Source organism: Pituophis catenifer, unplaced genomic scaffold (genome assembly GCF_029215685.1).
Source record: "Pituophis catenifer annectens isolate HBS135680 unplaced genomic scaffold, rPitCat1.0.hap2 SCAF_2, whole genome shotgun sequence".
Lineage (NCBI taxonomy): Eukaryota > Metazoa > Chordata > Lepidosauria > Squamata > Colubridae > Pituophis > Pituophis catenifer.
Genome location: NW_027256882.1, coordinates 285,087,385 through 285,114,060, shown reverse-complemented (window position 1 = coordinate 285,114,060; position 26,676 = coordinate 285,087,385). Strand labels below are relative to the sequence as shown.

Sequence of the window (26,676 nt, the reverse complement as noted above, 5' to 3'; positions counted from 1 at the left end):
ATAAAAAACCTGTGATGACCCTGCTTAGCTTCTGAGCCCAGCCAAATTGTCAGTTTTCGAGGTCGTCTCAAATAAATCGCATTTCAAACAAAGTCTTTGATGAAAAACTCCCATTTATTAAGCACGACATTCTAACTCCGACTCCATCATAGCCAACACTGACTTCCTGACCCAAAACCCTCCCTTTCCTTTCCCCACTCCTCTGCACTCATTGGCCATCTTCCAAGTCACTCTACCCCTAATCTACTGCTCCAGCTCAAAGGAATTTTCCCCCTCCCATCTCCTAGGGGATATTATCTCCAGGGAAAATAAGTAGGTGAAAAGTCAAACGTTCCTTTCCAGACGCCTCCGCTTCTCCTTCTTATGTCAGCACTAGAGTAAATGCAGCTTGAAGTGCTGACACAAATATTGCTACAAGGCTGTGAAAATAAATTGAAATAGTCTGGATGGAAATGATGTACATTAGTTCATAAAAGTCCTTACACTGTAAATATAGTATCATATAATGCAGAGGTCTTCAAACTTGGCAGCTTTAAGACTTGTGGACTTCAACTCCCAGAATTCTCCAGCCAGCATAGCTGGGAATTGAAGTCCACAAGTCTTAAAGCTGCCAAGTTTGTGAACCCCTGATCTAATGGGACAGACTGGTTTTCAAGAAGAGTCTGGACTGCCATCTGTCAAAAATGGTGTAGGGTCTGCTTGGGCGGGGGGCTGGACTAGATGACCTACAAGGTCCCTTCCACCTCTGTTAATCTGTACCTTTGTACCTCTGCACCTAATTCTCTTTTATGTATTTTTATGCGATCCAGGGCATGACTCAGGGTTCCTTCAGGAGAAATATCCCGGTTTCAAACAAAAAAAAGGAAACACAACGTGATGGGCGCAAAGCACTAACCTGCAGATCAACTCCTAGTTTTGTTCCAAAACGCATATTTCGAACAGCAAAAGGCGCTTGGCTCATGTTTTCTGCGCCACCACAGAGCACCACTTCAGAATCTTTAACGCTAATTTCCTGATTTGAGTGGAAAGAAAAGCATGTTAAATGTGCAATAGCCAGCACTTAAGACTTTATAGCAGTGGTGAAATGTAAAATTTGTTACTACCGGGTCTGTGGGCGTGGCTTGGTGGGGGGTAATGTGATGGGTGGGCGTGTCCAACTTTTTTTTTTTAACTTTTAAAAGCATTTTTTCTACAACCTCTTTGGCCGAAGAGGTTGTAGAAAAAATGCTTTTAAAAAGCTCTGACGATCCCAGCTGAGTTGTCTAATCGTCAGAGGCTTCTTTTTCTTTTAAAAGCATTTTTTCTACAACCTCTTCAGCCAAAGATGTTGTAGAAAAAATGCTTTTAAAAGACTCTGACGATCCCAGCTGAGCCGTGCATTATTTTGGCCGAAGAGATTGTAGAAAAAAATGCTTTTAAATGTAAAAAAAAAAAAAAGCCTCTGATGATCGCATGGCTCAGCTGGACATGGGCGGAGTAGGGCAGGGATTTTTGCTACCTGTTCTCTGAACGACCCGCCACCATTGCTATCGGATCAGGCGATCTGGTCTGGACTGGGAGCATTTCACCCCTGCTTTACAGCCCTCTCTAAGCGGTTTACAGAGTCAGCCTCTTGCTCCCAACAATCTGGGTCCTCATTTTACCCACTTCGGAAGGATGGAAGGCTGAATCAACCTTGAGCCTGGTGAGACTTGAACTGCCAAATTGCAGGCAGCTGAAGTAACCTGCAGTACTGCACTCTAACCACTGCACCACCGTGGCTCATATGAAAGTACATATGAAACACACAACTATGTAAACCAGCGGCCTCCAACCTTTTGAACACCAGGGACCGGTTCCGTGGAGAGTTTTTTCCACGGACCAGAGGGCGCGTGGTTTCGTGTGCTGCCTGCATCCCAGGGATGGGGCTTCGCTTGTTTGCACGGACTAGTTTCTGGCATGTCATGGACTGGTGTCGGTCCACAGACTGTGTCAGAGTATATTCATGAACTGGAATAGGGCATAGCAACAGGTCAGTCAATGAGGGCTGTTTGGTAACTGAAACATAGTATTTGTTTGTATGGGGCCATAAGAGACAGTTTGGAGTCTGGGCGTGGCTTAGACTTGCTGAAGTATGTATAAGAGTTGGTTTAGCCTCTGTAATGTCTGCCTCTGTACCATATATTAGCCTCTGTATCAGGGGTGGGTTCTAAAGTTTTTTACTACCAGTTCTGTGGGTGTGGCTTATTTTGTGGGCATGGCTTGGGGGGTAATCTGACTGGGTGGGTGTGCCCAACTTTTTTTTTTTTTTTTAACTTTTAAAAGCATTTTTTCTACAACCTTAAGAGGTTGCAGGAAAAAATGCTTTTAGAAGCTTCTGACGATCAGGCAAATCTGCTGGGATCGCCAGAGGCTTTTAAAGGGATTTTTTTTCCTACAACCTCTTCGGCAAACCGGTTCAGGGGCGTGGCCAGCCAATGTTACTACCGGTACTCCGAACTACTAAAAAATTTTACTACCAGTTCTTGCGAACCGGTGCGAACCGGGAGCAACCCACCACTGCTCTGTATCTCTCTACTCTGTAATGATTTGCTTCTATGAATATTGCTTCTGCGTTCCTGATATTGTATGTGGAATTTTCCTGTATGGTATTGTATATAAAGAAGTTTCTTATGTAATTTGAATCCTGCTGAAGTTCATTTAATTGTGTCTGTGTGTGCTGCAACAAACACTGACAGACTGGGGATTGGGGACCCCTGTTTTAAACTATCAGATCTTTTTTTTTTAAAAAACCTTGAAAGAGTAGAGTGACCAAAACATTTTAAAAAATATATGTAAGTGAAAAGCAGGTGAACAATTCCAATCTCTGCATGACATGATGCAGAATAAGTGAACGCACAAACCTAATTTGCAAGAGAGAATAGGTTGACCAAGAATGTGGCAAAAATAAATGAGTGGAATTAGTACCTGACATCCATTAACAATAGACTGGAAGCCTGATCCACACAATCTATTGATGGTTAAGGCAGGAACCGGGATTGGCACTCCAACACGTAAGCCAACATGTCGCGCGAGGTAAATAGCATCTCTAGAACTCTGCAAGTGGGGAGGAAAAAAAAGAGAAAATTGACCTGGCAAATACTGCTTAAAAACTAAGCTGTGTGGTTGAAATTGACTTTCTTATCTATTTGTAGAAGTGAATAAATGCAAAACATGCTCCCATGAATGTGACAACAATGTGACCACTGCAGCTGCAAGGACTGGTCATAAAATTCAGCACTGTAATTTCAAACCATCGCTGGACATGGTTGCTAACTGAGGAATCTTGTATACAGGTAGTCCTCGAGTTACGACCACAATTGAACCCACATTTTTTGTTGCTAACTGAAACATTTGTTAAGTGAGTTTTGCCCCATTCTACGAACTTTCTTGCCAGGGTTGATAAGCGAATCGCTGCAGTTGTTAAATTAGGAACACGGTTGTTAAGCGAAGCTGATTTCCCCATTGATTTTGATTGTCAGACGGTCGCAAAAGTGGATCACATGACCCCAGGCCACTACAACAGTCATAAATGGGAGTCAGTTCCCAAGCATCTGAATTTTGATCATGTGACCATGGGGATGTTACAACAGTTGTAAGTGTGAAAACGGTCATAAGTCACTTTTTTCCGTGTTGTTGTAACTTCAAATGGTCACTAAGTGAACTGTTGTAGCACTACCTGTACCTTTCTTTTCCTTCTTTCATTGCTATTGTTTATGTTAGTTTACTTTTGATAAAAAAGGTGAATGAGCTCAGAAAGTGTTTTTTTTTTTTGTTTAAACACATTGTTCATTGCATTGTTAATGCAAAAGTCAAACAGAAACTCAATTGTGAAGAAGAAAAAAACACTGCTTGTAGTGCTTGGTGATATAATGATCCAGTGGTGGGACCTGAATAACTTAACAACCGGTTCTCTGCCTGGGTAGGCCTGATTGGTTGGTCATGTGACTGGGTGGATGACGTCACTCATCACACCCAGATCTGCCTCCCGGCCACTTGCCCCAAAGGCAGAGGTAGGATTCAGCCGGTTAGGGCTAATCCACCATTGGCTAGCCCCGCCCCTGCCTGTTTTTCAGCCGTTTTTTGGGCCGTTTTCAGGCCATTTTGGGGCCCTTTTCAACCATTTTCCAGGCTGTTTTCAAGCCGTTTTTCGGACTGTTTTGGGCCATTTTCAGGCCAGAAAAATGGCCTGAAAACAGCCTGAAAAATGAGCAGGGGCAGGGCCAGCCAGTGGTGGGATTTGCCGGTTCGCCAAACTGCGTGGACTCTTAACTATCGGTTTGTCCGAACCGGTGCAAACTGGCAGCAGCCCACCTCTGCAATGATCCCACTGACAAAACTCCGGCCACCGGTAGCCTTCCATCGCCCAGTTCGCTCCCACAGAGTTGGCCTCCTCAGGGTACCTTCGGCTAGACAATGTCGACTGGTGACCCCTAGGGGGAGAGCCTTCTCTGTGGGAGCCCCTACTCTCTGGAATACGTTACCCCTGGAGCTCCAGATAATCCCCGACCTCCGAACCTTCCACCAGGCCTTGAAGACCTGGCTCTTCCAACAGGCGGGCCTGGGTTGACTCTAAACTGATTGTGTAGCTTTTTAAATTCTTAAATCTTAAATTTGAATTTGTATTCCCATGTTTATTTATTTATTTAGCGTATGGTTGGTCACACACAGTATTAAAACACTTCATTTTTACAGATTAAAAACAATTAAAACAATAAAAAAGCAGTAAGAAAACCTAAAAGGAAAACAGAAATAACATTTCAAAGTTTAATGTCGAGTTTGGAGATCCAGTCAGTAGCTGCCGTTGTTATGCAGAGGAGGCAAAGTTACTGGGAGGCAAAGTTACTCGCGTCCGTGGCAATCCTTAAGTCACACGTGCCTCCTGGGTGGTGCTAAATGAGTAACAGACGGACTGGTAGCCAGACATCCGCGAGGATCTCCTGGCTTCACACACAACCCCACGGTCCTTTTAAGGACCCTTTAAGCTCCAAAAAACTAGCAGAAACAGCAGAAATAACAGAAATAACAAATACCAATGCTAAAATGACTTGGAATATTGGAAGTTCAATATGCATATGCCAATTTAACATCGAAGGCAGTAGTAGATCAAAATCTGCATTCCCATGTTTAACCTTATTTATTGGATATTCTGCTTTAATTTGTCTTTTAACTTTTGTATTTTCTGTTTCTTCTTGTTGTGAGCTGCCCTGAGTCCTTCGGGAGAAGGGCGGCATACAAATCCAATCAATCAATCCATTAATAATAATAATAATAATAATAATAATAATAATAATAATAATAATAATAATAATAATAATAATAATATATTCTACAATGCTAGTAAATTCAGTTGCCCAAATGTTCCAAAAAGAAATTGTTTGGAAAATGACTTGATGGAACCGGAGAGGCTCCACCAATGAATTTCTGATTTCTCTGTAAAGGAGCAACTAAGCAAGAACAGAAACAGAATGGCGTGTTGGTCAGGGAGACTGGCAACTGCCAAGTTGTACCAACCTGCATGACATTGCCCATAATCACGCTGTCAATGATTTCTGGAGATATTTTGCCAGCAGACAAGGCTGACCGAGTTGCAATCTCAGCAAGATCCGTGGAGGTGAAGTCCTTAAGCAGGCCGCCATAAGCCCCAAATGGAGTCCTTTTGGCAGAAACAATGAATATTCCTAAGAGACAAAACATGGGAAACACACACAGGGAAATATGAAAGGGCCTTATATCAAATCTTACCCCCGTTCATTTAGATCAATGTTTCTCCACTTTAACAACTTTTAAGATGTGTGGACTTCAACTCCCAGAAGCCTCTAATAAGCACGGCCTTGCTGGGGAATTCTGGGAGTTGAAGCCCTCACATCTTAAAGTTGTTCTGTTTGAAAAATACTGATCTAGTTCAATCTTCATTTATTTTATTGATTCAAAGGCCACCTGCTTGATATTTATTTTTATTTTATTTTTATTTATTTTATTTTTATATGCCGCCCTTCTCCGGAGACTCAGGGCGGCTTACAATGCGTTAAGCAATAGCCTTCATACTTTTGTATATTTTATACAAAGTCAGCTTATTGCCCCCACAAACCGGGTCCTCATTTTACCCACCTTAGAAAGGATGGAAGGCTGAGTCGACCTTGAGCCTGGTGAGAATTGAACTCGCAGTAATTGCAGGCAGCTGGATGTTAAATGCTGCCTTTGTAGGAGGCATTAGCCTCCTACGCCACTCAGACATACAGTTTAACCATTGAAACAATCAAGAAAACCACTACAAAAATAAAATATATTATAGCATTAAGCAAATTTCACCAGTGGCGATTCAATATCCAGGTACCTTCCACAAGAAATCCTAAAATTTTTTTTTCCTGTATTGAGTTTAGATTGCTCCCATGCTCCTAATGGATAAAGCTTGTCTTCTGTTTTGTCAAATTCATGAAAGAAGGGGTTGCAATGTCACAGAAAAGATTAACATAAAAGATTAGGCCTTCTATATTGGATGGAATGGTACAGTAGTGTAGATATATGAAAGAGATCCCAAGAGGGTTTTGAAAATGTCATCAGAATTTGGGTGCACGCAGATTTTACAGCTGGTACTGAAATGTGGGGGGTTTCATTGAAATACTGAGTTAGCACTGAGATAAACCTGTTCCCTCCATGTACTGGGATAATCTGCACATCTGATTATGTTAGCTGTGCTGCGCATCTAGGTAGTGGCAGATAGCCAGAAACTATGAGAAGGGAAAATGAAAGGGAGGATGCTGGGGAAATCAAAAGTAGATGCTGTACCTCCTCAAGATGCTGCCTCAAGGTCACCCAGTTGGAAGGAGGAGGAGAGCTGCATACCAAATTGCGCTTGAACGGATCCAGGGGTGGGTTCTACTTACCTTTACTACCGGTTCGCAGCGGGGCCGCTCGCACGCGTGCTCTTCTGCGCAAGCGCAGAAGCATTTTGATGACGTCGGGATCGGTGGGCGGAGCCTCCCACCGGTTTTACTACCGGTTCTATAGAACTGGTGCGAACCGGGGGCAACCCACCACTGGACTGATCGTTATGAAAACAGCTTGCATGAAGTTGATTGGTTAAATTGGGGTGGGCAATGAGAGACAGAGGAAAGTAGATTTTGGTGCGCGATTCTCAGTTCTGGCTATGCAATGCTGCAATACACTTGATCACTAATAAAACTATACCTTTCTCAACAAAAGGAACCAAGGATCATTTCTATTTAGAGGTTCAAGTTGTTCAAGAAATGGCTGTTTTAAAAAGTTGCAGATGGACACTGTGTTACTACTTCCATGCTCCAACACTTTGCATCTGAAGCACTTTCACAGACTGGGTTTTAGCAGTTCTAAAACTTCCCTTTTAACGCCTTTAGTAACTTAGTGAACTGGGTTTTCTGGTTTTTAGAAAGATTTAGTATTTAAAAATACAGGTAGTCCTCAACTTATGACCACAACTGAACCTAGAATTTATGTTGCTAAGTGAAACTTGTTAAGCATGCTTTGTCCCATTTTACGACTTTTCTTGCCACATTTGTTAAGTGAATCACTGCAGTTGTTAAATTAGCAATATGGTTCTCAAGTGAATGCGGCTTTCCCATTGACTTTGCTTGTTGGAAGATTGAAAAAGGGGATCAAAAGACCCTGGGACACTGCAACGGTCATAAATGTGAGTCAGTTCTCCAGCATCTGAATGTAAATTACAGTATGTGACCATGGGGATGCTGCAATGGTCATAAGTGTGAAAAATGGTCATAAATCATTTTTTTTCAGTGCCGTTGTAACTTTGGTCACTAAGTGGACTGTTGTAAGTCAAGGACTACGTGTATGCAATAGGGCCTTGAGGTGCTATTTGACTGATCAGAGGAACCCAATACACTCATTAAGTAATAAGATGCAAATGATCAGTTGTTCACATTCTTCCAAAATGACTAGTTCCTCAATACATTTAAAATTTAACACTTCAAGCTGTCTTCTTAAAACTTGTTATTCTAAGTGGGCAGCGTTTGTGGTCACTATTTTTCCATGCTTTTTGAAAAGGAAACTTATCAATCCCACATCAACAGGGTATTTTGATCAGTGTTCTTTCCAGCTGAGCTAACTGAGGAATATAGGGAATTGTTTATTTCAAGCTACGCCGGAGGTATTTTAGAAGTATAGCACAAAGTATAGCACAGAGCCTGTAGTACAGTGGACTAAAGCACTGTTATTAACATCTGCTGCTTGCAATTACTGCAAGTTCAAATCTCACCAGGCTCAAGGTTGACTCAGCCTTCCATCCTTTCAAAGGTAAGTGAAATGAAGACCCAGATTGTGGGGGCAATAAGCTGACTTTGTATAAATATACAAAAGTATGAAGGCTATTGCTTAATGCATTGTAAGCCGCCCTGAGTCTCCGGAGAAGGGCGGCATATAAATTAAAGCAATAATAATAATAATAATAATAATAATAATAATAATAATAATAATCATAGGCAACTTAATCAGAACTAATCAAAATGACAATAAGGTAATCTGTGCGTTAGGCAGATCAAAGGAAGGAACCAGCTTCTGAATTTTCCAGAAACCTTTTACTGAATTATAAGGCTCTTAACCAGTATATGGTAGATGGGTTGCTTAATGTCTTTACTGAAAGAGCTGCACTGGTTGCTAACTGCTTAGTCAGCATAATTTAAGATATCTTGGTACTAACCTTTCAATCCTCAAAAGGTTTTAAGGTCTGATAACTAAAGCAATTGCTTCTTTCATTGCAAATTTGTTCAGCTGGTTAATAACCGCAGGAGATGCGTTTTCGAAGATTTCTTTGCGGTCAAAGATCTAAATGGCTTTCTCTGGCTTTGTCAATTATGTAATCTTCCTATCATTGTAAGAGTTGATCTTGGCCTCCATTCTTTCAGTGTAGGGAAAATCTTTTAAGAGACATGGGATGATAAGGCCATTCTATGCACCTCCCTCCCCGAGTTAAGGATTGCATCAACTATTTTGTGAATAGGTTTGCTTTTCATCCTTGAATTCAGGTAGTCATTGATTTATGACCGCTTAGTGACTGTTCCAAGTTACGACAGACCTCCAAAAGGTGCTTATGATCTGGATTCAAAGTTCTGAATGCTACTCTCCCTTATAGTCACATGGTCACATTTTGTATGACTGGCAGCCAGCCTGCATTTAGAACAGTTTGCAGTGTCTTGTGTTCACATGACTGAGATTTACAGTATTTTTTTCCCAATGAGTGGCCTTGGTAGTACAGTGGTCTAAAGCACCCTGTTATTAACACCAGCTGTCTGCAATTACTGCAGGTTCGAATCTCACCAGGCTCAAGGTTGACTCAGCCTTCCATCCTTTCTAAGGTAGGTAAATTGAGGACCCAGTTGTGGGGGCAATAAGCTGACTTTGTATAAATATACAAAAGTATGAAGGCTATTGCTTAACGCACTGTAAGCCGCCCTGAGTCTCCGGAGAAGGGCGGCATATAAATCAAATTAAAAAAAAAAATTACTTCCAATTTCAGAGGGGGAAAATACACCAATTGTGGACAATGGCTTTGCTTAATGACACCAGCATTCATTTTAACGATCGCCAGAATAAAATGTTATTAAAATCAGGCCAATCATGTGAGGGCCTGTTTAACAACCAACACGATTTATAACCGTAACTCCAGGCTCAATTACGGTCATAAATCAGGTCTATCTATATGTATAATCCTTTTAATTTAATTTTAATTTTCTGACTTGCTAGGTAGACCAATCTGATGTTATATTGCAGGGGTCTCCAAACTTGGCGACTTTAAGACATCAACTCCCAGAATTCCCCAGTCAGTGCTGGCTAGGGAATTCTGGGAGTTGAAGTCCACAAGTCTTAAAGTTGCCAAGTTTGGAGACCCCTGTTATATTGTATGACGTTTGCTGCATAATCTGATACTAGAAATTTCAGTTCCTTTACTCCAACCTCATAAGTATAGTTAATGCAGAAGTCTCAGACTGAGAAACAAAATATAGTCATGATACTTAATTACATCCCTGTCAGTCCAAATTACCTTTACTAATTATTTTTATTAATTATTATTATAAATTAATATTATTAATTTAATATTAATTAATTATTAAAGTTACTACACTCTTCTCAATTTCAAGCTACTGGAACTATCCTTTCCTAAATAATGTAGCTCACAAAGCATTTTAACCCACTTTTCTGATGTTACTTTCCCTCAAAAGCCCACAAAACATGTGACTATTGTGAGGACCAACTGTCTCTACAATTTTGAGTACTCAACATCGTAAAACACGGTATATATCAGTGATGGCTAACCTTTTTGCCATCGCATGCTAAAAGCGGGGGGAGCGTCGGGGGTTGTGGGTGGGTGTGTCCACATCCATAATTCAATGTGCCCCGCCCTCCCGTGCATGCGCACGTGACCCCCACACACTTCCCCCTGCTTTTGGCACGCAATGGCATGGTGGGCCCGGTAGGCCCGTTTTTTTCCCCCTCCCCAGGCTCCAGAGGGTTTCTAGGAGCCTGGGGAGGGCAAAAACAGCCTTCCCCATCCCCCCCGGAGGCCTTCCGGAGGCCGGAAACAGCCAGTTTCCCGACTTCCGGTGGGACAGGAAGGCCTGAAAATCAGTTGGCTGGTGCGCACATTCGTGCTGGAGCTGAGCTAGGGCAACACTTGTGTGCCCACCAATATGGCTCCGCGTGCCACCTGTGGCACCCATGCCATAGGTTCGCCATCATGGGTATATATTATCCGATTTAATTTTGGGGCGTGGTTAAGAAAATATGCACAGATTAAGAGAAAAAGGTTAATCACTAGCCATTCCATTCACAAATATAAATATTTAAGGAGGTAAGGTATTGATTGACTAGCTTAGATTGCAAAAATCATTCACCTCGTCATTAACTGGGACAAATGCAGAGGAGAGGAGAGGAGAGGAGAGGAAAAAATAAGCAAGACCTGTTTTTCTGATTGGCAGAAAAATAAAATACTTTGGTTTAAACCTACATACATCTGTAGACAAAATAACAGAGTTGGAAGGGACCTTGCAAAATTATGAACGTGTCAAAATATGCCATTAGATTCTTCCTAGCTCCTAACATACCTTAACCCAGTTTGTATGTGTTCATCTCACTTTCAAAACCTAGTTTGCTTCCAAAAGTTAGGTGATGCGGCTAATATTTGTTCATAAGTTTAAAGTCTGAGAGTCATAAATATCTAAAGTCTGAAGGGCCCAGCTTTCTGATAAGCTGTGGAAAAGCTTTCATTCACTATGGTAGAATTTAAGAAGAAATTTCTTCCTTTTTAATGTAGCATTTGACAGGATAGTAAGAAAAGCAGTACTGGGTGAATCCAAAAGTCCTGGCACATTCTGCTTAACACCAGTTTCCAGAAAAAAATATCACAAATCGCAGTCATGTGACTGTGGGATGCTGCAAACAGCTGTCAATGGGGGAGGCGGTGAGTGAGTGCCCAGAATGTAGTCACATGATCATGCATGGGAGTATAGTTGCCAGAACTTCAAATCCAGGTTGTAAGTCTTTTTTTCCAAGTCCTTTATAACTCTGAATGGTATTAAGCAACCAGTTATTAAGCTGAGGACTGTCTATATGATTGTCTAGTATTAAGTGTTGTACTTTATGATTCTTGACGAATCTTTTCTTTTTATGTACACTGAGAGCATATGCACCAAAGACACATTCCTTGTGTGTCCAATCACACTTGGCAAATAAAGAATTCTATGTATCTATCTATCATCTATCTATCTATCTATCTATCTATCTATCTATCTATCTATCCATCCATCCACCCACCCACCCACCCACCTACCTACCTACCTACCTACCTACCTACCTACCTACCTTGTTTCCCCCAAAATAAGGCATCCCCTGATAATAAGCCCAATAGGGCTTTTGAGCGCATGGCAATAAAGCCAAGTGCTTATTTCAGGGTTCAAAAAAATGTAAGAAAAAGTCTTATTTTCGGGAAAACATGGTATCTATGTCTTTGTCAAGGCCATAGAAAGCTAACTATAGTTAGACTGGCGATGTTCTAAACTCCAAAGTTTGCTAACATCCACACTTGATTAATTGTGCACTGAATCCTGAGTTTTTTGGGTGAATTGAAAACTATATCTGTTAAAATATCACCCGTGTGACTATGCTAAGGTTAAAGTTCAAGATGACTCCAGGTTGAACTAAGCTTCTGGCGATTCCATGGACAGAACCATGAAGTTTTCTGACTCTTCCCATGGCCTCTTCAAAGGTGATTTTCAACTTCTGGTGTCCCAATATTAACCAGGCCCAACCCTTCACTTCTAAACCCAGGTAAGATTGGGCAGATACTGCTACTTGCTGAGACATGCCAGGCTAGAAAGCAGCCCAAAAGTCATTCACACACCTGGTTAGTGTTAGGTCTATCCACTCTTATTTGGCCTTCAGTTGCTCAACCAAATTCATGACAAGACAAGGACACAGAAAGACAAGGCTTATTTGAAAGCTTGCTGGGAAGGTCATAAATAGCAATCACATGACACCCCCACACACACCCCCAAGGACATTGCAACTATCCTAAATACATGCCAGTTGCCAAGCACCTGAATTTGGATCATGCGATCTTGGGGAATGCCATGATGGTTGAAAGTACGAGGACCAGTCATTTTTTTCCCCAGTGTCATTGTAACTTCAGATGGCTGTAAGTCAAGGACTACCTGTACTTTAAAAATAAGCCTTGGTACCAGGGGTGAAATCTAAAATTTGTTACTACCAGTTCTGTGGCTTGGTGGGGGGGGTGTAATGTGGGCGTGGCCAACTTTTTTATTTTTACTTTTAAAAGCATTTTTTCTACAACCTTAAGAGGTTGTAGAAAAAATACTTTTAAAAGCCTTTGACAATCCCCAGCTGAGCCACGCAATCATCAGAGGCTTTTTTTTTTACTTTTAAAAGCAATTTTTCGACCGAAGAGGTTGTAGAAAAAATGCTTTTAAAAGTAAAAAAACAGCCTCTGATGATCGCGCGGCTCAGCTGGGCATGGGGGGGGGGTGCGCGCAGGGATTTTTGTTACCGGTTCTCCGAACCACCCACCACCATTGCTACCGGATCGAGCGATCCGGGCTGAACCGGGAGCATTTCACCCTGCTTGGTACCATTCTCAACAACTCCTTGTCTTTGTGGTTAAATAAGTAACCGAAATGCCTTGCTGTCAAATAAATAACAAATGAGGTAATGCCCTTCATATGCACACATCTATACGTTTTGAGAATTCAAAGAATTCCCTACCCACACAATTCTGCCAGAATATTTTTCAAAGTACTCTAGAACTACAGTGTTACAAAACTGCTGCACAAATACTCATAAAGTGTTGCAATGGGATGTTGGGACAAAGTCCTCCAGTTATGAGAATCTGTCACCATTCATTAAATAGCCTAGTGGAAGTTAAGCAACATCTGGAGGACTTTGACTTGCTTTCAAGTAGAACAGAACAGAACAGAACAGAACAGAACAGAATTCTTTATTGGCCAAGTGTGAATGGACCCACAAGGAATTTGTCTTGGTGCATATGCTCTTGGAGTACATAAAAGAAAAGATACATTCGTCAAGAATCATTAGGTACAACACTTAATGATAGTCATAGGGTACAAATAAGTAATCAAATCATATTAAGAAACAGTCAATATAAAATCTAAGGATACCAGCAACAAGGTTACAGTCATACAGTCCTAAGTGGGGGGAGATGGGTGCATTGAGAAGTATTTCCTTTCATCTGTGGTTCTGAAACAATCTCTAACTTCTCTGATTTTAAATAATTCCTTACAATTTCTTTACTTGAAAATATAACACTTCTCACTCTCCAAATGTCCTCAGATACAGACCTGGGAGTCCCACTTATGTCATCAATTGTCACAATTTATCTTTTCCCATTCTAACCACCAAAAACCAAGGACTACTATTCCCCAGCTTCATATATTGTGATCTGGAGTTATGAGTTTGGAGGGGGGGGGAAAAGTTTCCATTTGAAATGTCTAACACAAAGTAATGTCCACCGAGTTTCTCTTATTCTAATAAATCTGCTTAAAAATTCGAGCGCCTCAACGGGTTTTTGATTTTTGAGCTATTTATACTCTGTGTCATTGACTTTGAAGTTTTCCTCACTAAAAGCAGACCCTAAAATGCCTGGTTATTTTTAACCTTGGCATTAATGTTTTTTGTGGAGATTTTTTTATATATATAAAAAAACATCACCAAGTGTAAAAGACTTTTGTTTCCAGGTTAGGAGGAGGTTTCATTCCTTCCTTCAGGGTATTCACCTAAAAGGAGTGAATTGCAAATCACTACCCCCTTCCGCCTCCATGAATAGAATATTCATATATATATATATGGAAGGTAGTAGTAACTACTTCTCCTGCCTAGTAAGACTTGGCTGGGGGTCAACACGTCACCCAAGTTTTGCAATTTGTTTTTTTGCAATTTGTTTCCCCCCCCCCGCCCCCGTCTCACGGGGAATCCAGCGGGATAAACATGGGGGGGGGGACACGAAATAAAGTGAGAGGAAGGGTCGCGGGCCGTGCAACTGCAAGGCATAAAAAGCTGGGCGTCCTTTAAGGCAGGAGTCTCCAACCTTGGCCACTTTAAACCTGGAGGACTTCAACTCCCAGAATTCCCAAAGCAAAGCTGGCTGGGGAATTCTGGGAGTTGAAGTCCTCCAGGCTTAAAGTGGCCAAGGTTGGAGACCCCTGCTTTAAGGGAAGTAAGGTACATTCCCAGCTTCTGGGATGGGGTGAGGTGGATCTTTGCAAGACCCTTCCCTAAAATGGCCAAAGAGGAAGAGGGGGAGCATTGGGGACTCCCCATTTTTGGGGAGGAGGGGACCCTGCCTTACCTCTGAGCAAAGCCATGGCTGCAAGCGTGCTGGTTGCTTCCTCTCTAACAAGACTTCCCCGCTGGGATCCTCGGTTGGCGAGGCACAACCCCGCCGCGCCCCCTTCCACCACCGCCCCGCCCTTCGCCCTCTTTACCCCTCCTCCCTCCTCCGAGCCGGAGGAGTCACTTGCAGCAGAGTTCTGCCTTCGCGGGGCTACTATAAGGCAAGGTGAGAAATGAGCGGACGGATGCAGAGAGCTCTGCGCACCAGAACAACTAGACGCAAGGACAGTCTTTCCCCCCGAATGCCATCACTCTGCTTAACAACTAATTCCTACAACACTGTCAAATAATTTACTAAGACTGTATTACTAGTATTCTTCTCTTCCTTACTAGTATCTCTCTCTTCTACACTACTCTCTCCTTACTAGTATCTATATGCACCAAGACAAATTCCTTGTGTGTCCAATCACACTTGGCCAGTGAAGAATTCTATTCTATTCTATTCTTCCCACTTCTTACTATCATCATGCTGCTTATTTCTTTCAATTTATATTGTTTCCTAGTACGATTTGATAGCTTATTAGTAACCTTGACCATCACTAAGTGTTGTATCGTTTTATTCTTGATGAATGTATTTTATTCTCCTTATGTACACTAAAAGTGCATACACCTAAGACAAATTCCTTGTGTGTCCAATCACACTTGGCCAATGAAGAATTCTATTCTATTCTATTATTCTATTCTATTCTATTCTATTCTATTCTATTCTATTCTATTCTATTCTATTCTATTCTATTCTTCCCACTTCTTACTATCACCATGTTGCTTGTATCTTTCAATTTATATTGTTTCCTAGTACAATTTGATACTTTATTAGTAACCTTGACCATCACTAAGTGTTGTATCTTTTTATTCTTGATGAATGTATTTTATTCTCCTTATGTACACTAAAAGCATATACACCTAAGACAAATTCCTTGTGTGTCCAATCACACTTGGCCAATGAAGAATTCTATTCTATAATCCCCAATCGGGGAGACATAAAAACGTATAGAGTGCATTTGAATTGGAATGTTATGGTATTCAAATGGTCGCAGTTCTGCATAAGATGAATAAAATTTGTTTACTTGTAAAAGCGCAATAAAAATATTAATTAAAAAATAATTAATCAGTGTGTCATCTGGGTACAAATTTTTGTGTCGAATTGTTTTAAATTTGGGCCACAGTATGTAATTATTTTAATAATTTTAAATTTTGTACTGGTATGTGTTTTAGTTCTGGCTGTGCACCGCCCTAATACAAATTGAATAAAATAAATAAATAAATAAATATTTCTTTGCCTTTACGTTTCAATTTAATAGATCTCCCGTTAAAACATTTTTCTTCCGGATTTATTTAATTTTATACCATTTTTTGTCCATATTCATTTCCTATCCAATGATAAAAAATTGCCCCCATATGTTATAATACTCCGATTCTTCAGAGGAACTGATTTTTGACGCCCCTCTGGACCTGGGAATATCTGGATGAGGCCGGCTGGGGATGATGGGACAGGGAGTCCAGTTGTCTGCAGCCCAGGCTGGGTTAGGGGAGCCGGTCGGATAATGAAGGCAGGTGGCAACTCCCCTTCCAGTTTAATCCTAGCTGTGAATTATGGGACCTGGAGTCCGACGCTGGGGAGGGCCGGAAGAGCGCCGAGTCTGGTTCCTCGGCATGGAGGAGACTAATGGCGGCGTTATGGGAAAGACCCCTGCTTGCCCCGAGAAAGCCTCCCTGCAACCCGCTCCCTTTTCTAGCTCGGTTGGGGAATAATTCGCGCCATGGCTACCCAAAGGGGCGGAGCCACGCGCAGGAAAGGGCGGGACTTCCGCTAAGGCGCTTCCTGTAACTGCCCCGTCTCCCTGACAACGCGGCCTTCAGCGGCCTCTGAATCCAAGCGGCCTCGCCAGGCCTCTTAGAGCCGGGCTACAAAAGCTGAGCTGGTGGCGGCGGCCAAGAGAGCTGAGGCGTAGGGGGCTGCCATCCTTCGTTCCCGGCCAGCCAGGTGGGGAAGGGGGACGGCCAGCTTAGTTTGCGGAGCTCCAGGTTGGGGGAAGGCTGGATTAACCGACCTAGACTGGAGCCTGCTGTGGAAGATGTGTGAGACCTGTTTGCAACTCCATAAATGGGGTTTGCCTTTTTCCTGATTTTGCTTTAAGGAACTGCAGAGGTTTTCAGAATCTCTCTCTGAATTCGTTACAACCTTGAGGCGCTTCCTAACCTAATTGATATTTTGACGATTTCAGGATGAGCTACAGATTGAGCACCTAAATAACCTACTCTGTTCAATTATTTTTCGTTTTTCAAAGCAATAACTCAGAAAAGTTTGGGAAAGTTTGGGATTTAGTTCCCCAGCTGAGTGTTATTTCTGTTCGAATTGTCTTTGGAAACGAGGAGATTCTCTCTAATAGCAAAAATATAAGAAGGAACAATGGTTTATATAATCTCCGTCAAAATTTGTCATTATTAAAATTTAACTGTTAGCCATACAGGAGAATCTGCAGCTGGTAGTAAAATGACAAAATTTTTTGAAGTAGGTGCTAACATTTGGAGAGATGAGGAATGTTGCATTGTTGTGCAATGGCCTATTGTGCAATTTTTAAAAATATTTCTTGTTTTATTACCTGGAAAATAGTTGATTAGCTGTTGAGTGCAATCTTAGAATGGAAAAACATGAGTCAGCAATTGATTGCAAAAGGTTGTAACTCTGTTTGTAAAATATGCCCAATGTTTTCAGAAAATTAAAAACTGTGCACAGCACTATATCTGAAATGTGTCTTTGTTATGAAATGTTCATCCTATTTGAATGGTTATTTCTTGAAATATATACACTATTCCCTTTTAAGAATTGTAGGAGAATGCACTTTTAACAAGCTAAGGATTATGCATTGTCAAATGTAAGTGAAGAATTAATTGAAGAGAACTTAATGCTATCATTTACCAAATGGAATTTATTTATTAATCAAAAATCATTAAGAGACTTTTCAAATAAAAAGGCTAAGAAATATTTCTCAAAATTGGTGTCACTTGAATTTAATTGCTGCAGACTTTTTGTTATTTTCAGCAGGAATTACAGAAATACAATAAACCTATTGTTCTAGAGTGGTAAGATACAACTGATTTATTTATAGTACCGGTCAATAAAATGGATGTGTAATATGAAAGCAGGTGTTACTGGAGAAGATCTTGATGCCTGGAAAAATTAATTGACAATTGAAAAAGAGGCCACCGAGAGACAAGGTGCAAGATACTGTTACAAGAACTCAAAGATAATCCTGGGAAAAGGATGTCCCATCAGGTTATGAAGAATTGAAAGTACCTGAATGACTGAAGAACATAAAGATGCTATCAGTTCTCTCTAAAAATAGCAAGCATTGCATGCTCAATAATGAAGGGTCATAATGGTAACTTGCATTTCTCTAACCAGTTTTGCTAATGGAGTTCGCTTGGAATGGGGGTCCCGTATAGCTTGCTGAATCTTGAAAATCATTTTGACACTTGTGTACACAGGGCAGACATGATGGACTATTCTTGACTCTGCTTGCACAATTCTGTACAGAAATTTGCATTTTGCTTTGTGATAATGTTTCTGATTCATCTGGTTCAAGTTGACTTAATTTGTATGCTCAAAGGCTGAGTGGTTAATAATCAAGATCTTCATAAATCATTCCCCTTAAAAAGAATAAATAATCCCACTCGTAAAACACAATGTTGTGCACTCTCTTCCAGGGCTTGAGGGAACCACCAGGTCTTAACAGCTCTCCTGAAATCCAGGAGGAAAGAAGCAAACTGAATCTCCAAAGTATAGGAACAAGGTTCCAAAATGCCTGTTTCTAAAGTCCTGCCATGTAACACCCTTGTGTAGATTGGTCTAACTGGACAGGCAGATGGATATTGGAGAGAGAAGGTGGTTCCTCAGTCTGGAGCCAAGGTGCTGCCAAACAGATTCTTGAATGGCATCCAGATGCCAACTGGTGACCCTGAAGTAATGCTTGGACATAGAAAGCAGAGAATATCTTAGGGTTCACCAACACTGCCTATCGGGACTGTTGCATCTTGTATGTCTGATAGTGCCTTCCAAGGGAACTTCTGTCTCGAACACCTAACAGATGGTCCCATTTGGAGAGCGTTGCCCCTTCCTGCCATTGCTGGTCTGTGATGAATAGCCCACTGCGCAATCTGAGTTCTGTGTGGAACTGAATGACGAAATTTGTGCTAACAAAGGCATCTGAGACCAATGCTTTGGCAGCCCCGTAGTTCTTACCTGGTTGCTGATGCACAGAGCCCGAGGCACAGGAGGAAAATAAATTCAGCAGGGCAAAAGCCTTCATGATGGTACACATAGTGGGGTTGGTTGGGATTGCAAAAATCATCGATTATGTAACTTGAGAAGTGACTCTGAGCTAGTCTATTATTTTTTAACCCTTCTCAGTGTGTCTAATAATTCATCTGCTTATATACAGTGCTCATAACCTGCCCTAATGCCAAAAGACTCCAAGTGGTGTATAACATAAAACCAAAATATATTTGAAACATTTACCTAGCTATACACTTTGGGATAAACACCCTTCGAATGGTGCGGAGGTATGAATGGATTTCCAGAACAATTGCAGACCATTTGCGCTTCAGTTTGAAATGCAGACAACACAGATTCCTCACCAACAAGCCTGCGCCTGTGTTCAACAGTGAAGGGAGACAGGGCAGAAAACATCCTGCGGAAAGCACAGCTGCAACTTCTCAATGAAAGAATAAGAGAGTCTAATTTTACAGTTGAGGTTTTGAAAGAGTGGAACATAAACGTTAAGAGCTGAAATCATTTCTACCAACGGAAGTATTGGAACAGGTCATAGAATTTACAAAGAAGGCACAACTAGCACAACACGAGACAAAAAGCCAAATTTTCTACCCTACAGCTTTAAGACAAGAAAAACCACACAAAATAGAAGAACCAACACAGATGGACAGTGACTTGTATCAGAAAACTGACCAATGGGTGAGAAATCTATCTGACAGAGCTTACCCAAACAGAAAATAATGTTTTAGCCAAAGGACTGGATTTTGCAGTCATACCAGAACAGCTACCAGTTGTAGATGATTTCACAGCACCAGAGTCGGGCATCAGAAACAATAAACTGGCAGAACAATTAAGGATGAAAAGTATCTGCAGCAGTGGTGGGTTGCCACTGGCTTACACCGAATCGGGTAAACCGGTAGTGGTGGCGGCAGGAGGCTCCGCCCACCTGCCTGGACACTTCTGCGCATGCACAGAAGCGCCATGCGTGCGCATGAACCAGTAACCACGGGATTTGGAACCTACCCCTGATCTGCGGCCTTCGCTAATGCCAAAAGACCCCCTTCCAACCTCATAATTCAAGAAAAGAGAGCAGTGGCATCTCTAGGAAGAGACCCAAACATCACCATCCTGCCAGCAGATAAAGGAAGATGCAGTCATCCTGAACACAGATGAATACAAGGCCAAAGTAAAGTCTTCTGAAGCTCACTGCCACGAATGAGACTCTGAAGAGAGATCCCACCAGCATTTACAAGAAAAAGGTCATTGATTTCTTGCAACAACTACTAAAGGATAATGACATCGACCAGCCACAATACTACTGTCTTTACCCTGGGGAAGCCATACCATATGGACTCCCCAAAATCCACAGAAGGAACTCTAGTCAGACCAGTTGTCAGCAGCATCAACTCGTCACTTACAACATTGCAAAACATCCAACCACCTTATCAGCTCCTCTAGTTGGCAACACCACCCATCACATCAACAATTCACAGGACTTCGCCAGCAAGGTTTGGAATCTAAAACTGGATGAGCCCATGGTTTCCTATGATGTGACTTCCCTCTTCACCTGCATTCCAGCAACTGAAACTCTCATGGTAGTGAAGAAACGACTGCTACAAGACAGTTCCTTAGGTGACAGAACCAATCAGCCCAGACCATATATGTGCCATGCTGGACCTCTGCCTGACCATTACCTATTTTAAATGCAATGAAGGTTTCCACAGACAAAAACACAGCTGCACCATGGGTTCACCTGTGTCCCCCATTGTGGCCAATCTCTATATAGAACAGGTAGAAACCAAAGCCCTAAACTCCTTTATAGGAATTCCACCCTCTCACTGGTATAGGATGATACTTGGATCAAGATCAAAACACAGGATTTGGAAGTGTTCACCAAACATATCAACTCTGTGGACAGATACATCTAATTCATGCAGAAAGAGGTTGAGGAAAATAACCCCAACAATCTGGCTCCTCATTTTATCTACCTTGGAAGGATGGAAGGCTGAGTCAACCTTGAGCTGAGTGAGATTCGAACTGCCAAACTGCTGGCAGCCGGCAGTCAGCAGAAATAGCCTGCAGTACTGCATTCTAACCACAGCAGCTCTTTTTACCTTACCTTAATTGATACCGTTGGCATGCTAAGATAGGCCTATATGATCCATTAAAAATGCAAACTTTTAAAGTACACATCCCATATAGTAGGTATCCATTGAAATATATTTCAGAAACTTTCTTCCAACAGACCATTTGGGTTTGACACATTCATCAACCCAACTATATTTGCTTCCAAAAACACTTTACAATAATTTAAGAAGCAATCTTGAAAACTACCATTGTAGCTTTTATGTGTGACACTTGGAAGTTGAGAAAGAAATAACTACGTACTGTAAATGTATTGCAAAGCATTTATAAAACAAATCCATTTCTCTCTTTTAGAATGAGCTTTGAAAGTTAACACTAAGCAATTTTGGAAATAAAAGCAGCATGCAGAAAAACAAGGAAAGCAAACTTTTTATTCCAAAGTATTTATTTCACAGTATTTTATGCACAGTGGAATGATGGTGACTTTTACAGTCACTTTCCTATAAACAGGTGTAGTTTACCCAATTGTTCAAACTGGAAAAATATTTTCATCAGTAGTAATATTTCATCCACGCTTGCAAATTTAATCAAGCTGGGGCGATTAGAAATTGAGGTGGACACACCTCATTTTATGTTCCAGCATTTGCATTCTTTCAATAATTCTCTAGGTTTTATGGGAGCTTTCTTTCAATATATATATAAAAACAGTGTAGCTTGCTCATGTAGTAGATTGGCATGATGGACAGTCAGCTACATCTATAATGCTAGAATATTCTAACTACTGCATTCTATTGTAGTTTAACAGTGAGAATAAGAAGAAGCAAGCCCATATAGTTAATGTGCTGGGATAAGAGAAATTACTTGAGTGTGTGTACTGTAACTTAAAATTTGGCAAGCATTGCTTGTCCCCATGTACAGACAAGACTTGCTAATTCTTGCACACTTGAGATGTGTAGTATTTAAAAGATTATTCATAGTTAATATCAATGAATCAATATGAATAGATCTGCATTTCTTGCAGCAGTTTTTAATTGAGGAAGAGAGTTGGCCGTATATTTCTTTTTATAAAAAGTTCAAATTAATCTAATACAACAGGAATTACTGAAATCTTTCCATGTTAACTGTCCTAAACAAATAGATATGTAAGGCTGCACATTTGTTAACATTAATTGGATAGCTATCAATACTGTGATCAAGTATTTTATTGATATTTTAGTGCCTTTGTAGGTCTTTAAAAAAATCTCCAAGATTCCCAATTTGGACTCTTCAAAAACGTAAGTTGGAGAATCTAAAACTTTGTGGAGAAAATAAATTCAAATCCACGATTGGATCCTTTTTATGGACTTTTACAGATGTCTAAATCCACATGCAATTTCATCAGTTTTCATGCAAATTCAAAAGTCATTTGGGATGACGTTTACATTTTTCTCCCAAGTTGTAATACTCAGTTCAGGAAAATGCTGATTGCAAATGTTAAATGTAAAGCCAAAGGAAAGCCAAATGCCGAAGGAAAGAATTCAGTCAAAAACAATAAAAAAGATGAAATAAGTGACACAATCTACTTTTTGGATCTGTGCTAAAGTATTTTTAAATCAAAGAAATGATCAATTAGAGACAGAAAGCATATTTGTGCATGGCACTGCCAGTGAGTTGGCTTTTTAAAAAGAAAAGTCAAAAGTTATCTTAAAAACAGATCACAAAAGTTACAGACATCAGTTATTTAAACACAAGTTCCTTCAGTAAATCCAAGTTTGCAGATAATTACAAATATTCCATTTCTCTCTGTTATACTAACATATTTTAAAAATGTACAGTTATTATATACATAATATAAATTAAATTTTCTTGCAGTCCTGCAGAGAAATATTACCATTAGGTAGAGCTTTAGCCACACTTTATAAATACATTTCCTAAGATACCGTAGCAGGTTTTGCATCTTATTCTGCATCTTTAGCCTGCCTGCTAAGAATTAAATACACCAACGTATTTAAAAGCTTTGCAACGTTTGAGGAATTTTTTCTAAAAACATACAGTTTATACAGAAATTGAAGCTTCTTGCCAAATGACAACATAATACTTCCACTTGCCCAGTTTAGTTCTGCAGGATGTTGGAGAATTTGGAAATAATTTTTCATGTATACTTTTAAAAGATGGCAGATAGGGTCACAGTTGGCAAAATGCCTGCCCTCTTTTCACACCTATATTTTGCGGGAGAGAAAAGGTCCAATGTGCAGGAGTAAACTGGCCACAATGGGTGAAAAATTACGTGGCAGTTTGACTACCACTTTAGCTCGAGTGTAACTTTTCAATAAAGTGCCTCACTTTTACATTATTTTACTGATGGTGAGTAAACTTATAAGGAATACACAGGAATTATGATATTCAGTTCTTTAGAAAATCCAATGCCTACTTCATATATTACTCTGGAAAGTGGTACTTAAAGAAAAAGGACAGTAAATAAGGGATTTGTTCTATTAGGGGCAACAATCTGTGCTTTTTGTTTATGACTTCTAGAGGGGAGGAGGGGTCTTCAAAGTACAAATTTATATTTAATTTGAGGAAGGGGGAACCCTCGAATTCATGTTTGCACTAATGCAGAAAATCATGAGAAATAAGCAGATGTTGCCACAAAACTTTTTTTTTTGCACTGAAGTATGAATAATAGAGAAACTTCTATCGAATAAAGTGTCATCGGGTAAAACTAGAGCACCAGGAAAGGTAGCGTGAATTTTTCTGCAGGGACCAAGGGAGAAAAAAAAAAAAAAACCTGACACAATTTGCAGAATTATGTGGAAGCAGTGTGGCTACAGCTATCATTTTACCACATGGTTGCAATCATTTTATGAATTTAGCATTATGAAGAAACGGTTCCCTGGATACTACACTTAATGACGGAGAGCCATATTCAGGTGCTGAAGCTTCGGAGCAGCACTGCAAGCATTTAAGAGGAGCTAGATAGCAGATGCTCCTGTGTGCATCCATCTGTGCATCAAGAGATTTAGATATTCAGTACCACAACCCATGGCCAAATGCACAAAATGCTTCCCTTTTAGACATCAGATGTCTTGGAGACCATTATCAGTTAAAAATGGACCCGTTCTTTGCTTATTTTCCGAATCATACTAGAGTGTTTTACGATTGAACCATTAGTGGAGGAGTGTCTTTTGTAAGTTAGGTGCTTGATTTATAATAACATAATTATTTTGAAAAAGGATGGGGCTCATTTCACTAAAAGCTTCCTGGTCCAATATTTTAACTGCCAAGCTTGCAAGAGTGAAGAGTGCCAAGATCATCTGGGCACGGTTCAAAAAGGTCATTCAATCACATTTCTTTTTTTTTTTTTTTTGCTTGTAACCCTACTGGGTTTATCTAGGTAAGTGCAATTATAGGAGATTGCAGAATAGCAAATTCTGTATATGGCTGTCTTTATTAATCCATATAATTGTCCCTTCCCACGGTCTCCCTTTTTATGTGAATGCCACTTTAATGGCTATGATAGCCACTGGATAATAGTGAAGCAATGCTTAAAAAAATAAAATTCAGAGAAAAACGTTTGGTAGTAGGCTTTTGGACATAATTTAAAAAGTCGTATTTAGAACACGAAAGGAGATTTTTTTTTTTTCCATATGGACAGGAGAGACTGGAGCGCTCTGGTATTTTAATAAGTGCTTATTAGTTTTTGCAAGAAAGATCATTTCTTACCTATTGTTCTGTGCATAAAGATGCTGATAGAGTCTTTTGCATTAGTTTCCATGATAATTCTCTTGAAAGGCTTCTCTTGGGAGTTCAGATACTAACAAATTTATAGACTATTATATAGTGCATAACATTGTCCTTGTAACTGGCTTGGAAACACAGCCTGATACTCCATTTCCTGCAAATGTTCTCTCTGTCAATGCTGGGGAAATATTGACTGCACAATGACACACAACTGAGCCAACATATCCCTACTGTGTCCTGGCACAGTCCCACGTTGATCATAAGGATGCTTCAACTATCTTGGCAAGGAATCTGTCTCAGAGTCAATGTAGCCAGTACAGCATTTTCTTCCCCAGTAAATCAAAGTAGGCCCCTGTCAGTCACTGGCCTAAATGAATCCGTAGCAGCTTACAGTGAAATTATAATTTGGCATGAAGCAAACATAAGAGGTTTATGGTTCCACAACTTCACATTCTTAGTGATAGATAGGAAAAATTATCAACAGGCACCTGATGGGTAAAAGATGGGACCAGAGTATCCACAAAGTATGGTAAACAAAAAGTCAAAATGGCAGCCACAATGGTGTGATTGAAATTTGGTCTGCTTTCTTAGGTATGTACCACCATATTGTCTTTTTTTAACCATATTTTACGCTTTCAGGGACTAACTTGCTTCATATGGCATCGGACCGGGGTATCTACGAGACCGCCTTCTGCTACCAATAGCCTCTCACCGACCAGTACGCTCCCATAGAGAGGGGCTCCTCAGGGTGCCGTCGGCCAAACAGTGTCGACTGGCGGCCCCCAGGGGGAGAGCCTTCTCTGTGGGGGCACCTACCATCTGGAACGAGCTCCCCCCAGAGATACGGAAGATCCCGGACCTGCGCACGTTTCGCCGTGCTCTCAAAACTTTTCTATTTCAGCAAGCTGGCCTGGCCTAACTCCCCTCTTTTAAATTCTTAAATTTTAAATTTTTGAATTCGTGATTTTATAAATTGGGTGTTTTAATCTGTGTTTCGGCCGAAATATTTAATAATTTTAAGGGATTTTTTAATATTTGTATTGTCTGTATTTTATCTTGGCTGTTCACCGCCCTGAGTCCTTCGGGAGTAGGGCGGTATAGAAATTTGATTAATAATAATAATAATATGCAAAGTGGCATTCCTCAGCCTCAGTACAAATTGCAAATGATGCACCTCCAGTAATATCTGTACAAGCTGTGTCACATTTTTTTATTTTAACCTAAAGCAACTTTTTTTTTTTTAATGAGAAACTAAAGATTAAAGCAAGCTCTATCACAAGGGTCTCCACCTTGGCAACTTTAAGACTCGTGGACTTCAATTCCCAGAATTCCTGCTGGCTGAGGAGTTCTGGGAGTTGAAGTCCACGAATCTTAAAGTTGCCAAGATTGGAGACCCCTGCTCTACCACCATGGACAATCAGAAAATGAGTGGCAATCTGGGCTTCTTTTTGTCATTTCAACACAAAAGTCCTTGAGAAACATAATTCACAAAAGTAAAGCTTCCATCCTGCTTAATCAGTGCATTTGCCTTGATGGCAAGTGGGAGAGAATATTTTAGCATGGCATCAAACAGTTCAACCCCTTCTTATGTTTCAAGTATCAACTGCAAGATCTCCCCACCCACCCCCCAAAAAAATCCCTTGTACAAACCAAAAAGCATCTAACCCAAG

The 26,676-nt window shown here is 40.7% G+C and overlaps 1 protein-coding gene and 1 non-coding gene across 3 annotated transcripts in view; one reads left to right on the top strand and one right to left on the bottom strand.

The window, feature by feature from the left end:
• Positions 1 to 14,951, bottom strand: part of ACAA2 (acetyl-CoA acyltransferase 2) — a 34,667-nt gene extending 19,716 nt beyond the window's left edge. The window contains exons 1-4 of one of the 2 annotated variants that reach the window (XM_070935995.1): positions 14,885 to 14,951; positions 5,533 to 5,699; positions 2,947 to 3,075; positions 896 to 1,012 (exon numbers count right to left, since the gene is read on the bottom strand). In XM_070935995.1, coding sequence (XP_070792096.1) covers positions 896 to 1,012; positions 2,947 to 3,075; positions 5,533 to 5,699; positions 14,885 to 14,900 — 429 coding nt within the window. In that variant the 5' untranslated portion in view covers positions 14,901 to 14,951. Of the gene's footprint in view, positions 1 to 895; positions 1,013 to 2,946; positions 3,076 to 5,532; positions 5,716 to 14,884 lie in introns of those variants that run through there. The other variant, XM_070935996.1, reaches the window with a different exon arrangement.
• Positions 14,952 to 19,056: 4,105 nt separating this feature from the next.
• Positions 19,057 to 19,144, top strand: LOC139313485 (small Cajal body-specific RNA 18). The gene has a single exon (XR_011600096.1). It is a non-coding gene; the product is annotated as a small Cajal body-specific RNA 18 (non-coding RNA).
• The last annotated feature ends 7,532 nt before the right edge of the window (positions 19,145 to 26,676 follow it).